The 16215-nt window shown below is 41.2% G+C and overlaps 1 protein-coding gene across 2 annotated transcripts in view; it reads left to right on the forward strand.

Annotated features, from left to right (window-relative positions):
* Nucleotides 1-16215, forward strand: part of tln1 (talin 1) — a 142169-nt gene that overhangs the window by 37858 nt on the left and 88096 nt on the right. For both annotated transcript variants that reach the window (XM_071351904.1, XM_071351905.1), the window contains 3 exons: nucleotides 9696-9858; nucleotides 15163-15260; nucleotides 15987-16116. In XM_071351904.1, the coding sequence (XP_071208005.1) occupies nucleotides 9729-9858; nucleotides 15163-15260; nucleotides 15987-16116 (358 nt within the window). In that variant the 5' untranslated portion in view covers nucleotides 9696-9728. The remainder of the gene's footprint in view (nucleotides 1-9695; nucleotides 9859-15162; nucleotides 15261-15986; nucleotides 16117-16215) is intronic.

Below are 16215 nucleotides of genomic sequence, written 5' to 3' on the forward strand. Positions count from 1 at the left end.
ACGTTGTTTCTCTGACACCACCGAGTTGTGCAGCTCTGACTGACAGCTCTGTGTGGCTGCGAGCACAAGTGCAAGTTTGTTTGTCTTCAAACGTTGCAAGACAGTCAAGTGAATTGTAATATCAACGTATGAGGTGCAGTTACGCAATTGTTCTACCAATGCTCAAATCAAATTTTATTTGTCACATGCGCTGGATATGCTTGCTTTACAAGCCCTTAACCAACAATTTTAAGAAAATAGAGTTAGGAAAATATTTACTTAAAAAAAAAAAAAATTATGACTTTAGTTTATTTAGTAACACAATAAAATAACAATAGTGAGGTGAAGACTTAACTTCTCGAAGCCATAACTGTATTTAAGTACTTATGAAGCTGACTTTGTGTATTGTTTATACCTTCCTATCAGTGGCCACAAGTGCATCACTGGAAAACAAATTCTGCTTTCACCACTGTATTTTACCCAGGAAAAGAGATTTAATTGAAGGAGAGGCATCTTGATTCTAGCCCACTGAGTTCCTCCTTTGTGTAAAAATGCCATTTTGTATTTGAAGGTTGTTCCTTGACCTCTACGACCTCATCTCAGAGCATCTGTAGAGTGAAAGAGCTCCACACAAATAAGTTGATGTTCCCTGAATAGCCTTCGGTTTGAAAAAGGCAGGAAGAATATCACATCTCAATATGTTATTGTCCCTGAAGAGCATTCAAAAGTTTTTTTTTAAATGGAGCATATTCAAAATATAATGTTAAAATTAAACAAAGGCCTAGAAAATTGCAATATAAGATTTTGACGATTTAGTAGTTTCTTTGGCATAAAATCTGAAAGCATACCAAAAATGTTTAGGGGATTTGGTAACTTTGAATGTATTCAGTGAAGTGACACAATTGAATGTTGCCAGTCATGTTGTGAAAGTATCCCCCATTTTGATCTCTTGAAGCTTTATGCTGCATCAGGGAAACATCCCCCCACTGTGTGAAGGACATGACGACAGTGGCGTGACCCAGGGTGGCCACGGCCCTCTCTAAAATCTGATTGGAAATTCTGAGATCTGATAGGTCGTCCCTGAATACATTGACAATGTTGGTTAACCCTGATGGTGTTTGTGATCATGTCCCTTATCATTCAAAAGGCTGGTGCAAAGTGCACTGTTCAGAAGCTGGACTTGATTAGGAGTAGAGGAACTTGGTTCAGGTAACTTAACCTACTTTTTGAAGTGATTTGTTTGACAAAAAATATGGAAAGATCATGACTGGTTGTGTTCATGACACATTAAAAGGTCTTTTTTTTTTACAGTTAAAATACATGTCTTTTCTATAAAGCCCATAAAGCTTTTTTCTTTTCTTTTGTGTACATTTGTTTATGTGTAACTCTGTGTTGTTGTTTTCTGTCACACTGCTTTGCTTTATCTTGGCCAGGTCGCAGTTGTAAATGAGAACTTGTTCTCAACTTGCCTACCTGGTTAAATAAAGGTGAATGTCACGCACTCCGGGTGGCACTTTCAAGTAAATTTACTGCTCTATGCTAAATACCCTTTTATATAAAATCCTGACCTAGAATGTAAACACTGTAGCAAGACTTTTGGAATAGATTTTTATGCTTTATTTGAACTGGGGAATGTACCAGACTGAAAATGAAGCATTTAATGCGTTGAACCATCATAATAACATTTAACAAATCACGTTTTACGTCCCCCCCCTAAACTGGGTCTGTGCCCTACCTTGACCACCACGTTCAAAATATTCTGCACGACAATGCAAAACAAAAACGAGAAGTGAAACTGAAATACATATCACCACAGAGCGTCCTCTGCTATATTCTCATCGCTTGTCAGCTCTCAAGCGGCTTTTTGTGCATCTATTTTCAGTGATGGATTTTCATGAGAGGGACAGCTACATTCTTTGAGTGGGGTTGAGGTCACTGACTCAAGAATTTTATATTTTTTCCGGGCCAGAATGTAGTCTATTTTTTTTACCAAGTCCTTAGCCTTAGTCTCTGCCTCCATGCTACACCTCTTCCAAATGGTTCATTGTCCAAACAGTAGTCAGAGAGAAGGACTGACACTGTAGTAAATGTCTACAAATGGACATGGCTCCAGATGATTTGGTTAGCATGTGGAACTGTGAAGACACTCTCCCTCTTAATTCTACTTTTTCCCTGTAAAAATGTCGTTGATGGAAGATATTTGACCAATCTTCTTAGATGTTCTCTGAACTTAATCGGTTAACAAAGGCTGGTTGTGTGGGCTAGTCTTTGAACTTTGTGAACTCTTAAAAGTTCCCATCATAATGGTGTGGTACATCGCTTGCCTCAAACAAAATTTCTACCATGTTTAAGGAACAACTTGCAGTGCATGCACTTTATCTATCTAGGTTACTTGTAGCAGGCATGTACTATGCCAGCGAGAAATGTGAACTGAAAGTAGTGCTGCCTTCCTCAATGCCTCCCTCAAACTCAATAGCATTAGATAAACTATATCCTACAGAATCTCACCCAGCAGTTGCACCTTGCCACTAGACTGTAGAAGAGCTAGTGAGGTGGCCTGGGCTGGTCTAAAGGATCAGATGTATTGAAAATCTGAGTGCCAATAGGTACTTACTTAGCACTTAGTGCCCTATTCTTCTGTTAGAGGTTTGTGCTCTCTAATTGGCTCAAAGTCAATTTCTCGCCCACTGACAAGCATTGCGATTCTACAAGTAGAAACAGCAGGTTCGTTGGTACTCCGTCGGTACACAGCAGGGACGTATTTTGTTCTTGCAAGAGAAGGAACGGCCTCCTACTGTTATAAATACCTATCGGAAGTTCGATTTTCTCGGTGTCTGTACCAAAATAAACTGCCTCTGGAGTCTGGAACACACATACCGCTGCAGCATGGGTTCGAATCCGGCCTGCTGCTATTTCAGCAGCACCTCTTCTGTCTTTTCTCTCTCTCTCTATCCAACCCAATAGGGGGGACTGCTCCACTCCGTAATAAAAAATGAATGACAAGTGCTACTGACAATGCAAATACAATCGCTCAGTATGCAGGGCATTTTTGCGGTGGAGCTGTCAAAACAGAGGTTTAAGGAGGGTAACAGCTAAATTACTGGTATTTCATGTCATTTTTATATCTCGTGTAAATCTGGGATGCATTTGGTATGTCCAGTAAAAACATGGTTACAGCCAACTCTTAAAGACTGATTCTTCTCAGGAATTTTGACTGAAAACCAGAGAACACACACACAGAGGGACAGCTTGTCCTTTATTGTATTGGACACAGTCACTTATTTATACTGGTGTAAATCACTGCTTCGAGTAGGAATTAAATAATACAGCCTAACTTCATACACATCTTGTAACCTCTATTTAATTAAAGTTGAACACTGCTATATAAACCTCTGTGTTTCATACAACGGGTTAACGGTCTGAGCGTCTCACACACTCAAAGGCCAGAGTGACGTTCTAATTAAGACTTTGAATATTCATATCATTACTCATCTTATAATCCAAAGTCCCAATTGGTTGTGCAGAATGGTAATTTCTTGAGTCACTTTTAGACACGATGAAAAAGTAAATAGAGAACCACACTATTTTGAAACGTAATCTCTGATTTCCCATAAAACTCAACTCAAGAAATGACCATGCTATTCAAATCCTAATGCTGTAAATGTGTTTTTGGCTGTTGTGCAGGGAACTCATCACGATACTGAAAGCCAGTCAGTTTGACCGAAGTAGTAACCCCAAACTTTCAGCAGGCGTTCTATTGTAAGGCAGCAGAGACACCAGCAGGGATCATCAAAACCATCTCACCAAAATGTAAATGACCACATATATAAGGTTTTTCATTGATCCATCTGAAGGGTTTAGCTATTGGAATCTGATGGATGCCGTGTTTATGACTCCATTGTGCTGAGGTTTGGTATTGGTGCATTCCTAAAGGAACATAATGCTCGATATCGGGCATGCTGCTGCAGGAGCTAGGTTACAAAACCATGTTTGCAGTTAACGTCTGTAACTAAGATGTGTGGGAATACATACATGCATACATACAGTACCAGTCAAAAGTCTGGGCACACCTACTGAGAGAATGCCAAGAGTGTGCAAAGCTGTTGTCAAAGCAAAGGGTGGCTACTTTGAAGAATCTCAAAAATAACACTTTTTTTGGTTACTACATGGTTCCATATGTGTTATTTCATAGTTTTGATGTCTTCACTATTGTTACACAATGTAGAAAATAGTAAAAATAAAGAAAAACCCTTGAATGAGTAGGTGTGTCCAAACTTTTGACTGGTACTGTACGAGTTCAAACAGGTGCAGTTAATACAGGTAATGAGTGGAGAACAGGAGGGCTTCTTAAAGAAAAACTAACAGGTCTGTGAGAGCTGGAATTCTTACTGGTTGGTAGGTGATCAAATACTTATGTCATGCAATAAAATGCAAATGAATTACTTAAAAATCATACAATGTGATTTTCTGGATTTTTGTTTTAGATTCCGTCTCTCACAGTTGAAGTGTACCTATGATAAAAAATTACAGACCTCTACATGCTTTGTAAGTAGGAAAACCTGCAAAATCGGCAGTGTATCAAATACTTGTTTTCCCCACTGTACATATGTATAGTGTATACACAATATATCCAAAATATATTTAGTAGATTCTAACAGTTCTTGATCTTCAGAAATCAACTGAACTCAGTGCAGTTATCACTTCAGTGTCCTGTCTATCTACAACAAGTAATTTGACATTGATGAGTAGGCATCTTCCCATAGGAGCCTCTTCAACACTGCAGCTGAGAAGCGGGTGTCAGAATCCTGCCGTAAACCACCCTCTCTCCTTAATATAGAGTGGGTATTGAGCCCCTGGAAGGCTGCCAGCCAGTCTGTCTGTCGCCCCACCACACACAGCCATGCCAGTGCCAATAGACCGAGACGGACCACACCGGGAGACCGGGGACAAAACACAACAGGCAATGAGCTTCTGACTGGCAAATGAGCTCATGGGGGTCTGATTAGATTTAAAAAAATGTTGATTTAACCTTAATCTAACTCGGCAAGTCAGTTAAGAACAAATTCTTATTTACAATGACGGCCTAGGAACAGTGGGTTAAGGAAGAAAGACAGATTTTTACCTTGTCAGCTCGGGGATTCGATCTAGCAACCTTTCGGTTACTGGCCCAATGCTCTAACCACTAGGCTACCTGCTGCCCCCGATAATACCGTATCTACTATTTAATACCGTATCTACCATTGCTAGATTCACACAATAGTGCCGACCCCAACCGTATTGTGCTGGCTTGGATATCTTCTTTTGACATCGTCATTTCCATCACGGTTACAGTGCAGTTCGGCCCGCCTCTGCTCAGTAGTGTGAAAATGGTACCTGTGTGTGTTTTTAGGGATTTAAAGCACTTACTCAGAGGATAACCTCAATCTTCACAGTTTAGATACCATTTTGATAAAACTAAGTGGAATTCGCCTCAGCTCACAGTGGGGGCTGTGGTGGGGGATGGGAGTGTGAGGTGTGAATTGCTTCCAGCTTTGTGCCTGTGTAAGAACATTAATTGGATCTTGATGTTCAGTTCAACATTCTCCGCATTCTGCCAGAGCCGAATATCGTCAGTCACATTAATCATATTTTGATTACCAATATGTTAACCTACTGGGACTTGACATTCTTATCACACGATTTGAACATGGACATGAGTATTGATCTATCTAACGACATGAGTTTTCATGAATAACTTTGGCCTGAGTCCCAAACGTCACCATAGTTCCTTTGTAGTTCACTACTTTTGATAGGCCCATTTCATGTGATTTAACTCATGATGTGTATTGCTATTGGCTCATTACATTTGACATTTTAGTCATTTAGCAGATGCTCTTATCCAGAGCCACTAACAAGAGCAATTAGGGTTGTGTGCTTTGCTCAAGGGCACATCGACAGATTTTTCACTTAGTTGGCTCAAAGATTCGAAACAGCAACAGTTCGATTACTGGCCCAACGCTCCTAACCACTAGGCTATCTGCCGCCCCTGACAGTCGGACAGTCATTGTTAAAATGGTTGCTCCTCAACCACGCCAACAGTCAACATATTATGACCTACGTGCTGTTTCTCTTTCTGTTGGTGCCGTGACTGTGACACTAGCTACTGTTCGTATCTGTGCTGTCATCACTGACCGGTTATAAATAAGTGGCTCGAGCTCAGTCCAGAGTCTAGGCCGAGGGTCAAATCACTCTTGCTACAGACTTATTTTTATATAATTGTTCAGCTGAGGTGTTCTCTGAAATGCTTCGTAAGTTGATTAACTGGTCAAATGCGAGACAGATGCTGATGCGAAGTATGTCTGTCTGTGTCGCGTTCTGTCTCTGTCTCTGTGTCCATTTAAATATCTGTGTCTCTGTCTGTCTCTGTGTCTGTAGCTGTCTCTATTTCTCTGTCTGTCTTTGTCTGTCTGTGAAGAAAACCCTTACAGTGGCCCATGAGTACAACTCCGAGCCCTTTCTCAAACCCTCTCTCTGGCCCTGGGACTAATGGCTTGCACACATCGCACCGAATATGGATGTTGCATTCGTCTGCCGATCATTCAGTGCCCTGTTTTAGGGACCACCCACTGTAAGATGTGTGACTGCCAACATTTTTCACACGATTCTACATGTAAAATTGGTGTGCACTCGGTTCTCAAATTACGCTGAGAGGGGCTTGGTACTCTTGGCCAGCAGACGCTATTGGTGTCGGAGCCCTTCTAGGCAAACTTTGTGACGTTTTACAGCTGAGGTAGGCTACCAACCCCCGACCTCAGGCAGAGTCTATTGTCCTGCGGCAATAGTACTGTTTGTCCATTCTGAGATGCTGTAGCCAGTATGCACTCCCTTTAAAATAGTCAGAATTAATCTAAGATAACTTAAGAAATATGTAATTCATCTTGACGGTTTTGCCAAGGAGATCTTAGTCGCGCAATTTTATATCTAACTAAGATGTTTGGTGTAGTATTTTTCAATGAAAAAAATGTGCATGAAAACGAGTCGTCTCTTGTTGAATGACAACAAAGACTTTATTGAAGAATCTCTACTGTTAACCAATCACCGACGAAGGGGTATAGACTTTCGGCTCGGAACTTCGGCTTGCCTCTAGGAACAATGTTGTCTTCCTGAACAGCTGATAAACCCTCACCGAAGACCAAAAACATCACAAAATGTTGTCATAATATATGCATGAACTCTTCTGAACTGTTTCAATCAAATCAATCAATCAAATGTATTTATAAAGCCCTTTTTACATCAGGCAATGTCACAAAGTGCTATACAGAAACCCAGCCTAAAACCCCAAACAGCAAGCAATGCAGATGTAGAAGCATGGTGGCTAAGGAAAAACTCCCTAGGAAGGCAGGAACCTAGGAAGAAACCTAGAGAGGAAGCAGGCTCTGAGGGGTGGCCTCAGACTGGCCGGGAAGGGATGCCTCTAGGGACCAGGTTACCAGGGAATAGAGTTGTCCCGGTCAATCGGTGGCCTAGCCTGGTGTTGGAGACCCCAGTGTGCCCCTGAACTCTTTAGTTGTCTCCCAAGATGTCATGTTGGAGACAACTTCTAGAAACTCCTGTCTACCTCAACTCACATCTGGACCCTTTCATTCTGCTGGACTCCCTGACTGGTGTGTCTTTGACCATAACCCACTACCCTGTGTGTGTGTGTGTGTGTGTGTGTGTGTGTGTGTGTGTGTGTGTGTGTGTGTGTGTGTGTGTGTGTGTGTGTGTGTGTGTGTGTGTGTGTGTGTGTGTGTGTGTGTGTGTGTGTGTGTGTGTGTGTGTGTGTGTGTGTGTGTGTGTGTGTGTGTGTGTGTGTGTGTGTGTGTGTGTGTGTGTGTGTGTTAATAAAGTGTGAATTGTATTACCTGTCTTCTGCTGGTTATTTCTGTCCACTGGGACAGATGTACCTAAACTGGCACCTCTTTCAGAGACCACCACATTGTGTTGCTCTTTTTCAGTATGTTTGTGTTTGTTCTCTCCTCTGTCTAGAGGAGGACGTTGCTGTTGAGCTGATTGTAATGTGGTGTAGAGAAGTGATACTAGTGATGGTGTGAATAGGACAGGAGAAGTCTGGTCACGTACTCCTCCTCCCTGTGTATTAGGAAAGGCTGATTTGAAATCCCTCTTTTAGCTACAGGCGCCCTCACATCACTGCACATTGCTAGGCAACCCAAATAGATTTACCCTCGGAACTTAAACTTTCAACACCTTTCCCCTAAATTCTGAGATTGTTTTTGAGGGATATTTTTCACAGCAAATGGAGTTGTTTTTCCCTATTGATATTAAATGTCTTCTTTCATTTAGTATGGTAACTGCTTTTGATTCCTCAATTGACGTAATAATCAGTCAAGCCACAAATGTTCTGTTGATGCTATTTTCAGAGGTTGCACATTCAGTGTTCACTAGATATTTCCATGTACTGTTATCTGTCCCTGAGACAGTACTTCTTTTCTCTAAGGCCCCTTTTAGACTGAAACTGCAACTTGTGTAAAGTCCCCACAGAGAGGAGGAACTACATACCGGAAGGAGGGTTAATAGTGAAACACCAGTCTCCTACTCTCTTCCTAGTTAACAGGATGATGGTTAGTGGTGAAATGAGAGCTCACTAGTTAAGAGGAGGATGGTTAGTGGTGAAATGAGAGCTCACTAGTTAACAGGAGGATGGTTAGTGGTGAAATGAGAGCTCACTAGTTAACAGGAGGATGGTTAGTGGTGAAATGAGAGCTCACTGGTTAAGAGGAGGATGGTTAGTGGTGAAATGAGAGCTCACTAGTTAACAGGAGGATGGTTAGTGGTGAAATGAGAGCTCACTAGTTAACAGGAGGATGGTTAGTGGTGAAATGAGAGCTCACTAGTTAACAGGAGGATGGTTAGTGGTGAAATGAGAGCTCACTAGTTAAGAGGAGGATGGTTAGTGGTGAAATGAGAGCTCACTAGTTAACAGGAGGATGGTTAGTGGTGAAATGAGAGCTCACTGGTTAAGAGGAGGATGGTTAGTGGTGAAATGAGAGCTCACTAGTTAACAGGAGGATGGTTAGTGGTGAAATGAGAGCTCACTGGTTAAGAGGAGGATGGTTAGTGGTGAAATGAGAGCTCACTAGTTAACAGGATGATGGTTAGTGGTGAAATGAGAGCTCACTGGTTAAGAGGAGGATGGTTAGTGGTGAAATGAGAGCTCACTAGTTAACAGGAGGATGGTTAGTGGTGAAATGAGAGCTCACTAGTTAACAGGAGGATGGTTAGTGGTGAAATGAGAGCTCACTGGTTAAGAGGAGGATGGTTAGTGGTGAAATGAGAGCTCACTAGTTAACAGGAGGATGGTTAGTGGTGAAATGAGAGCTCACTAGTTAACAGGAGGATGGTTAGTGGGGAAATGAGAGCTCACTAGTTAACAGGAGGATGGTTAGTGGTGAAATGAGAGCTCACTAGTTAACAGGAGGATGGTTAGTGGTGAAATGAGAGCTCACTAGTTAACAGGAGGATGGTTAGTGGTGAAATGAGAGCTCACTAGTTAACAGGAGGATGGTTAGTGGTGAAATGAGAGCTCACTAGTTAACAGGAGGATGGTTAGTGGTGAAATGAGAGCTCAGTCTTTTGTTTCCCAAAGTTATGAACATAATGATGTAATGCTTCATGTATGGTGTTGTCTTTTAACCTTTAACCCCCTGTCCTGTGTGTGTCCCCTGCTGTCCCTGCAGGTGTAACGGCGGTGGAAACGGAAAGCGGCAGTCATGGTGGCCCTGTCACTGAAGATTGGCGTGGGGAACGTGGTGAAGACCATGCAGTTTGAGCCCTCCACCATGGTGTACGACGCCTGTCGAATGATCAGGGAAAGAGTCCCCGAGGCACAGCTAGGCCAGCGTGAGTACACACACACACACACACACACACAGAACTCGGACACAAACACATACCATGCCGATACACACTCTTAAACACATATAGTTTTGATCATAACACACACACCACCGACACACGCGCCTGTAATTTTAGTCATGTCTATGCCTACACCACCTTCAAGTTGTTGTTGTTTTAACAGGTCATTTAGAGTTCACCAAGAATCATTTTGTCTATGAAGAACTAAATATTTTGTTTAATTAATATCAATTTAAACTGTGATTACATGGCCATTATGTGTGACTCGAACTTAAATTGAAGTTTAATTAAAATCCAGGAATAATTTCACTCTTGTCTAAAACATTATCGTCACTGTCAAATGCAAATGAGTGCAGGAGTAGGCGTCAACAGTTTGAAATGGGCCAATAGTGTATAACCCAATGCGTAGCTGTTAAGCTATTCAGTTTATCAGTCCAGTGCAGCTTCCTGGGATGTTGACAAACTAGAGCCTCTGTCTTTCAAAATCACTCATTTGACAACAGGAGATTAGATAGGAATGATGTATGCAGAAGGGATCCAGAAACAAGCAATCTGCTGTAGCACAGGCCAACAGACTTCGATAAATGCCAGCACTTCTCACTAAACCAATACTGACAGGGAACTATCTATTACAGTCTTGAGCAGCTGTCTTTAATAACACCCAATATGACAACAGGAAATTCAAAGAGATGATAACTGTGTCTCTTGTAGGGCAAGGAATTGCCAGGGACCTCACCATGTACGATATGTTTTGCGATTCTTATGAGTCTATATGTATTGCGTTTTGATGCTGAGATATTTATTTTGCGATTCGACGTAACCAACACATTGCTTTTTATTTTTTTTATAACCAAACATATTGCTCGACATACAGTTGAAGTCGGAAGTTTAAATACACCTTAGCCAAATAAATGTAATCTCAGTTTTTCACAATTCCTGACATTTAATCTTAGTAGAAATTCCCTGTTTTAGGTCAGTTAGGATCACCACTTTATTTTAAGAATGTGAAATGTCAGAATAATAGTAGAGAGAATGATTTATTTAATATTTTACTTCTTTCATCACATTCACAGTGGGTCAGAAGTTTACATACACTCAATTAGTATTTGGTAGCATTGCCTTTAAATTGTTTAACTTGGGTCAAATGTTTCGGGTAGCCTTCCACAAGCTTCCCACAGTAAGTTGGGTGAATTTTGGCCCATTCCTCCTGACAGAGCTGGTGTAACCGAGTCAGGTTTGTAGGCCTCCTTGCTCGCACACGCTTTTTCAGTTCTGCCCACACATTTTCTATAGGATTGAGGTCAGGGCTTTGTGATGGCCATTCCAATACCTTGACTTTGTTGTCCTTAAGCCATTTTGCCACAACTTTGGAAGTATGCTTGGGGTCATTGTCCATTTGGAAGACCCATTTGCGACCAAGCTTTAAATTCCTGACTGATGTCTTGAGATGTTTCTTCAATATATCCACAGAACTTTTCTACCTCATGATGCCATCTATTTTATGAAGTGCAACAGTCCCTTCTGCAGCAAAGCACGCCCACAACATGATGCTGCCACCACCGTGCTTCAAGGTTGGGATAGTGTTCTTCGGCTTGCAAGCCTCCCCCTTTTTCCTTCAAACATAACGATGGTCATTATGGCCTAACAGTTCTATTTTTGTTTCATCAGACCAGAGGACCTTTCTCCAAAAAGTACGATCTTTGTCCCCATGTGCAGTTGCAAACCGTAGTCTGGCTTTTTTATGGCGGTTTTGGAGCAGTGGCTTCTTTCTTGCTGAGCGGCCTTTAAGATTATGTCGATTTAGGTCTCGTTTTACTGTGGATATAGATACTTTTGTACCTGTTTCCTCCACCATCTTCACAAGGCTGTTGTTCTGGGATTGATTTGCACTTTTCGCACCAAAGTCCGTTCATCTCTAGGAGACAGAACACGTCTCCTTCCTGAGCGGTATGACGGCTGCGGGATCCCATTGTGTTTATACTTGCGTACTATTGTTTGTACAGATGAACGTGTGGTACCTTCAGGCGTTTGGAAATTGCTCCCAAGGATGAACCAGACTTGTGGAGGTCTGCAATTTTTTTTTCTGAGGTCTTGGCTAATTTCTTGTGATTTTTCTCATGATGTATAGCAAAGAGGCACTGAGTTTGAAGGTCGGCCTTGAAATGCATCCACAGGTACACCTGCAATTGACTCGAATGATGGCAATTAGCCAATCAGAAGCTTCTAAAGCCATGACATCATTTTCTGGAATTTTCCAGGCTGTTTAAAGGCACAGTCAACTTAGTGTATGTTAACTTCTGACCCACTGGAATTGTGATAAAATTAATTATAAGTGAAATAATCTGTCTGTAAACAATTGTTGGAAAAATTACCACTTTGTGGAGGAGTTGAAAAACAAGTTTTAATGACTCCAACCTAAGTGTATGAAAACTTCCGACTTCAACTGTATGTCAGAGAGACGAGACGAGAGAGCCATGAGAAAACCAATTTTCATCAGTCATGGAAATAGTTTACCCTATTAAAAAGAAGATGGAGAACAAACTGTAAAGGAAAAATACTGGAATTTTGATGCAGGTACAGAAAACGAGTGCAAAAATAATATTGCAATATTGCCAAAAGCGATACGATATATCGTCAAAAATAATATTCCGACATGTAACTGTGTCGATTTCTTCCCCCATCTTTTAAAACTCTGCAGTAATCCAAATGGGACTCATTCTAAATTACACCCTATTCCCTATGTAGTGCACTACATTTGACTAGAGTCCTATGGGAGCCCTATGAGCTCTGGTCAAAAGTAGTGCACTACATACGGAATCGTGTCATTTGGGATGCAACTAAGCAATTGCAGCAAACGTTGTGAAAGCAAACGATTTCATGCCTCCACGCCCATCTTTCCTCATACTAACATGTCTGTGTCCATTCCAGCCCTTCGTCGTCTTCTAATTGAATACTTGCCATGAAGTTGATTTCTCTGAGGTCTTGAAGGGTTGAAGACTTTTACTGAGTGTCATTATGGCCTGCTCAACCTTTCCATGTTAATGTTTCCATGTATGACGGCTGAGCAGATGCAGTGCTGATATGAGAAGGAGGATATTTCAGTGATCCAAGGCTCTGGAGACTGGAGAATTCTCCCTTTTGCGTCTTTAATGTTCCAAGATTTTGTCATTCTTCTCCAAGAGTCCCTCATTCTTCTCCAATATTCCCCCTCCCACTATTTCAAGATTCCCCTCATTCTTCTCCAAAATTCCCCCTTCCTCTTTCAAAATTCCTTAATCCCCATCTCATAATTTTATTGCCATAACAGCTCAATGATGCAGACTGGTTGGAATTCAAAAATATGATCACTGTCTGTTTTTAGACTTCTTTGTTGACATCAGTTTCAGGCCAAAAAATACCTATTGGTTCAGTGAAAAAATACTGGAGTGAGAAAAAAATATCTTCAGGAAGCCCAGAAATGTCTCAAATTGAGTGTAACAAAGACAGCTGCGTACCTTATTGAACGGAACCTCTCCTTCTCTGCTTTCCAATGTGCCTCGGTTAGGGGTTACGTACGAAGCTGTGTGCTGTTACGTAAGTGATTCTCTCTGACTGCAGTGGACAGCTTCCCTGTCTCAACCTGTGAGTAATTTTCCCCTTTGAGAGAGAGGGAGAGAGAAAAAAAGAGGGAGAGACGTGTCTTGGCCAACATCAACAGCTAATATGGAATGTTCAGTGTCTTAAATGGCCAGATTCCTTTAGCTCTGGCGAGCTGTGCTAGCTAGGCATCTTTCAGGCCCTAGAGGACAGGAAGTACCGTTTTGAAACTTGGATGTAATCCAGCTAGTGCTGAGTAATTTTTCCTTTTTGAGGTTGGTTCGGTTTTGGTTAGATTTTAAAAAAACAAATCACTGTTTTTGGTTTCCATAATTAATCAATAAAAAAATTGAAATGCACTATGCATTATGTGCTGTAACAACACAGAATAAAACAATGAATAAAAGTACCATGATGGTAGTGACTGTTCATTACTGATTTTCACTTATTAACCAACATTTATTCACTTTACTTTATTAAAATATTTCAGTTGTTGACTGCTGAATACCAACTATCAATCACTTAGATCATGTATTTACATAAATACATACAGTGCATTCTGAAAGTATTCAGACCCCTCGACTTTTTCCACATTTTGTTACTTAACAGCCTTATTCCAAAATGTATTAAATAGTTTTTTCCCCTCATCAATCTACACACAATACCCCATAATGACAAAGCAAAAACAGGTTTTTGGTACCCTTCCCCAGATCTGTGCCTCGACACAATCCTGTCTCTGAGCTCTACAGACAATTCCTTCGACCTCATGGCTTGGTTTTTGCTCTGACATGCACTGTCAACTGTGGGACCTTATATAGACAAGTGTGTGCCTTTCCAAATCATGTCCAATCAATTGAATTTACCACAGGTGGACTCCAAGTTGTAGAAACTTCAAAAGGATGATCAATGGAAACAGGATGCACCTGAGCTCATTTTTGAGTCTCATAGCAAAGGATCTGAATAGTAATGTAAATGAGGTATTTCATTTTTTTATATATATATATGTACATTTCTAAAAAACTTTTTTCACTTTGTCATTATGGGGTATTGTGTGTAGATTGATGAGGGGAACAAAAGATTGAATCAGTTTTAGAATAAGGCTTTAACGTAACAAAATGTGGAAAAAGTCAGGGCGCCTGAATACTTTCCAAATGCACTGTATATAGATCATGTATTTACCTCGCGCAGCAACTGCCCTCTCTAGCTCTGGAGAAACTGCGCATTGAGTTCACAGAAGAAAAAAACGAACAAAATGTAATTCAGATAATTGAACCAACGTTGGTCAATTAGTTGTTTAAAAAACTAAACCGAGTTCCGCACTAAATCCAGTAGAAACAGTCCAGCTGATTTCCGTGTGGTGGCACAGTTTCCTGTCACTTGTTGACGTGTTACCTTCTAGTTTGTTTCCAGCTGACTTAATGCACCGATAAGAACGCTTTTAATCCACACAGTATTTGTTCTATATGTTGGAATTACGTCAACTAATCCAAGATGAGACCCTTTGACTCACTCAATCCAGGGAAAGAAACGCCTTCAGATCGTATCACTTACACACACACACACACACACACACACACACACACACACACACACACACACACACACACACACACACACACACACAACCAGAAAATCCCTCCCAAACCCCCTCCTCAAATCCCTCTCAAGCCGCCTCCTCAATCTCTAATACCCTTTCTCTAATTTCTCTTCCAGCCAATGACTATGGTCTGTTCCTGTCCGATGAGGACCCCAAGAAAGGCATCTGGCTGGAGGCAGGCAAGGCCCTGGACTACTACATGCTGAGGAATGGGGTGAGTGAGTCAGTTGGTCTCCCTGTTCAAGTGCTTTTTAGATCTGTACTCATGAAGTTGAGGTGGTCAGGAAAGAGCTATAGGGATCTTTTGAGAAATATCGGCAGTATCTTCCACAACATCTTACGGAGACGTAGCCAACAACTGTTGTCAGCGATAAAAATCGTCTTTCTTTTCTGTTACCTATCTGTTGTAGACTCGGTGGTAAAAGCTGCACCAGTGACGACTGGGTTTGAAAGCCTGAAACCTAAACTTGTCCGAACGTACCGTATTAGACACTACAATGCATATCAATCACAAAAATTCTCCAATCTTTTTTTAAGAAAAGTTGGGACCTACTGTCTGTCAGTCTGAACATTGGTACGATGATATTAATGATAATATCCACATGGTTGTTCTCAGTTGGTAGAGCATGGCACTTGCAACGCCATAACAGTGGGTTCGATTCCCAAAACCAGCCAAGCGTGAACAATTCATACATGTATGACTGTAGGTTGCTTTGGATAGAAGCGTCTGCTAAATGTAATATTATAATGTTTTATTATGATGCTAACAGTTCTACGAGGGATGTAGCTAGCTAGCTATCTGAAGTATTGTCTAATGATTGTGAATGTGGTTTATAATTAACACATGACGTCTAATAAATATGAATGTGCCCTCTGAGCGAAACACTTAAAGAAAATATGTATTTTAAACAATATTGTTCTCACTGGGTGGTTTTATCAGGACACTCTGGAGTACAAGAAGAAGCAGAGGCCCTTGAAGATCCGCATGCTGGACGGGACGGTGAAAACCGTCATGGTGGACGACTCCAAGATCGTCAGCGACATGCTTATGACCATCTGTGCCAGGATAGGTCAGTTTAATGAATTAGAGATGGGCACGTTCATTATAAGTCATGGCACAAAATGTAACGTAAGTTAGTTGGCTAGCGGTAATTGGTGAATTGGGCTGA

The sequence above is a fragment of the Salvelinus alpinus genome, chromosome 18, assembly GCF_045679555.1.
Source record: "Salvelinus alpinus chromosome 18, SLU_Salpinus.1, whole genome shotgun sequence".
NCBI classification, from domain to species: Eukaryota; Metazoa; Chordata; class Actinopteri; order Salmoniformes; family Salmonidae; genus Salvelinus; species Salvelinus alpinus.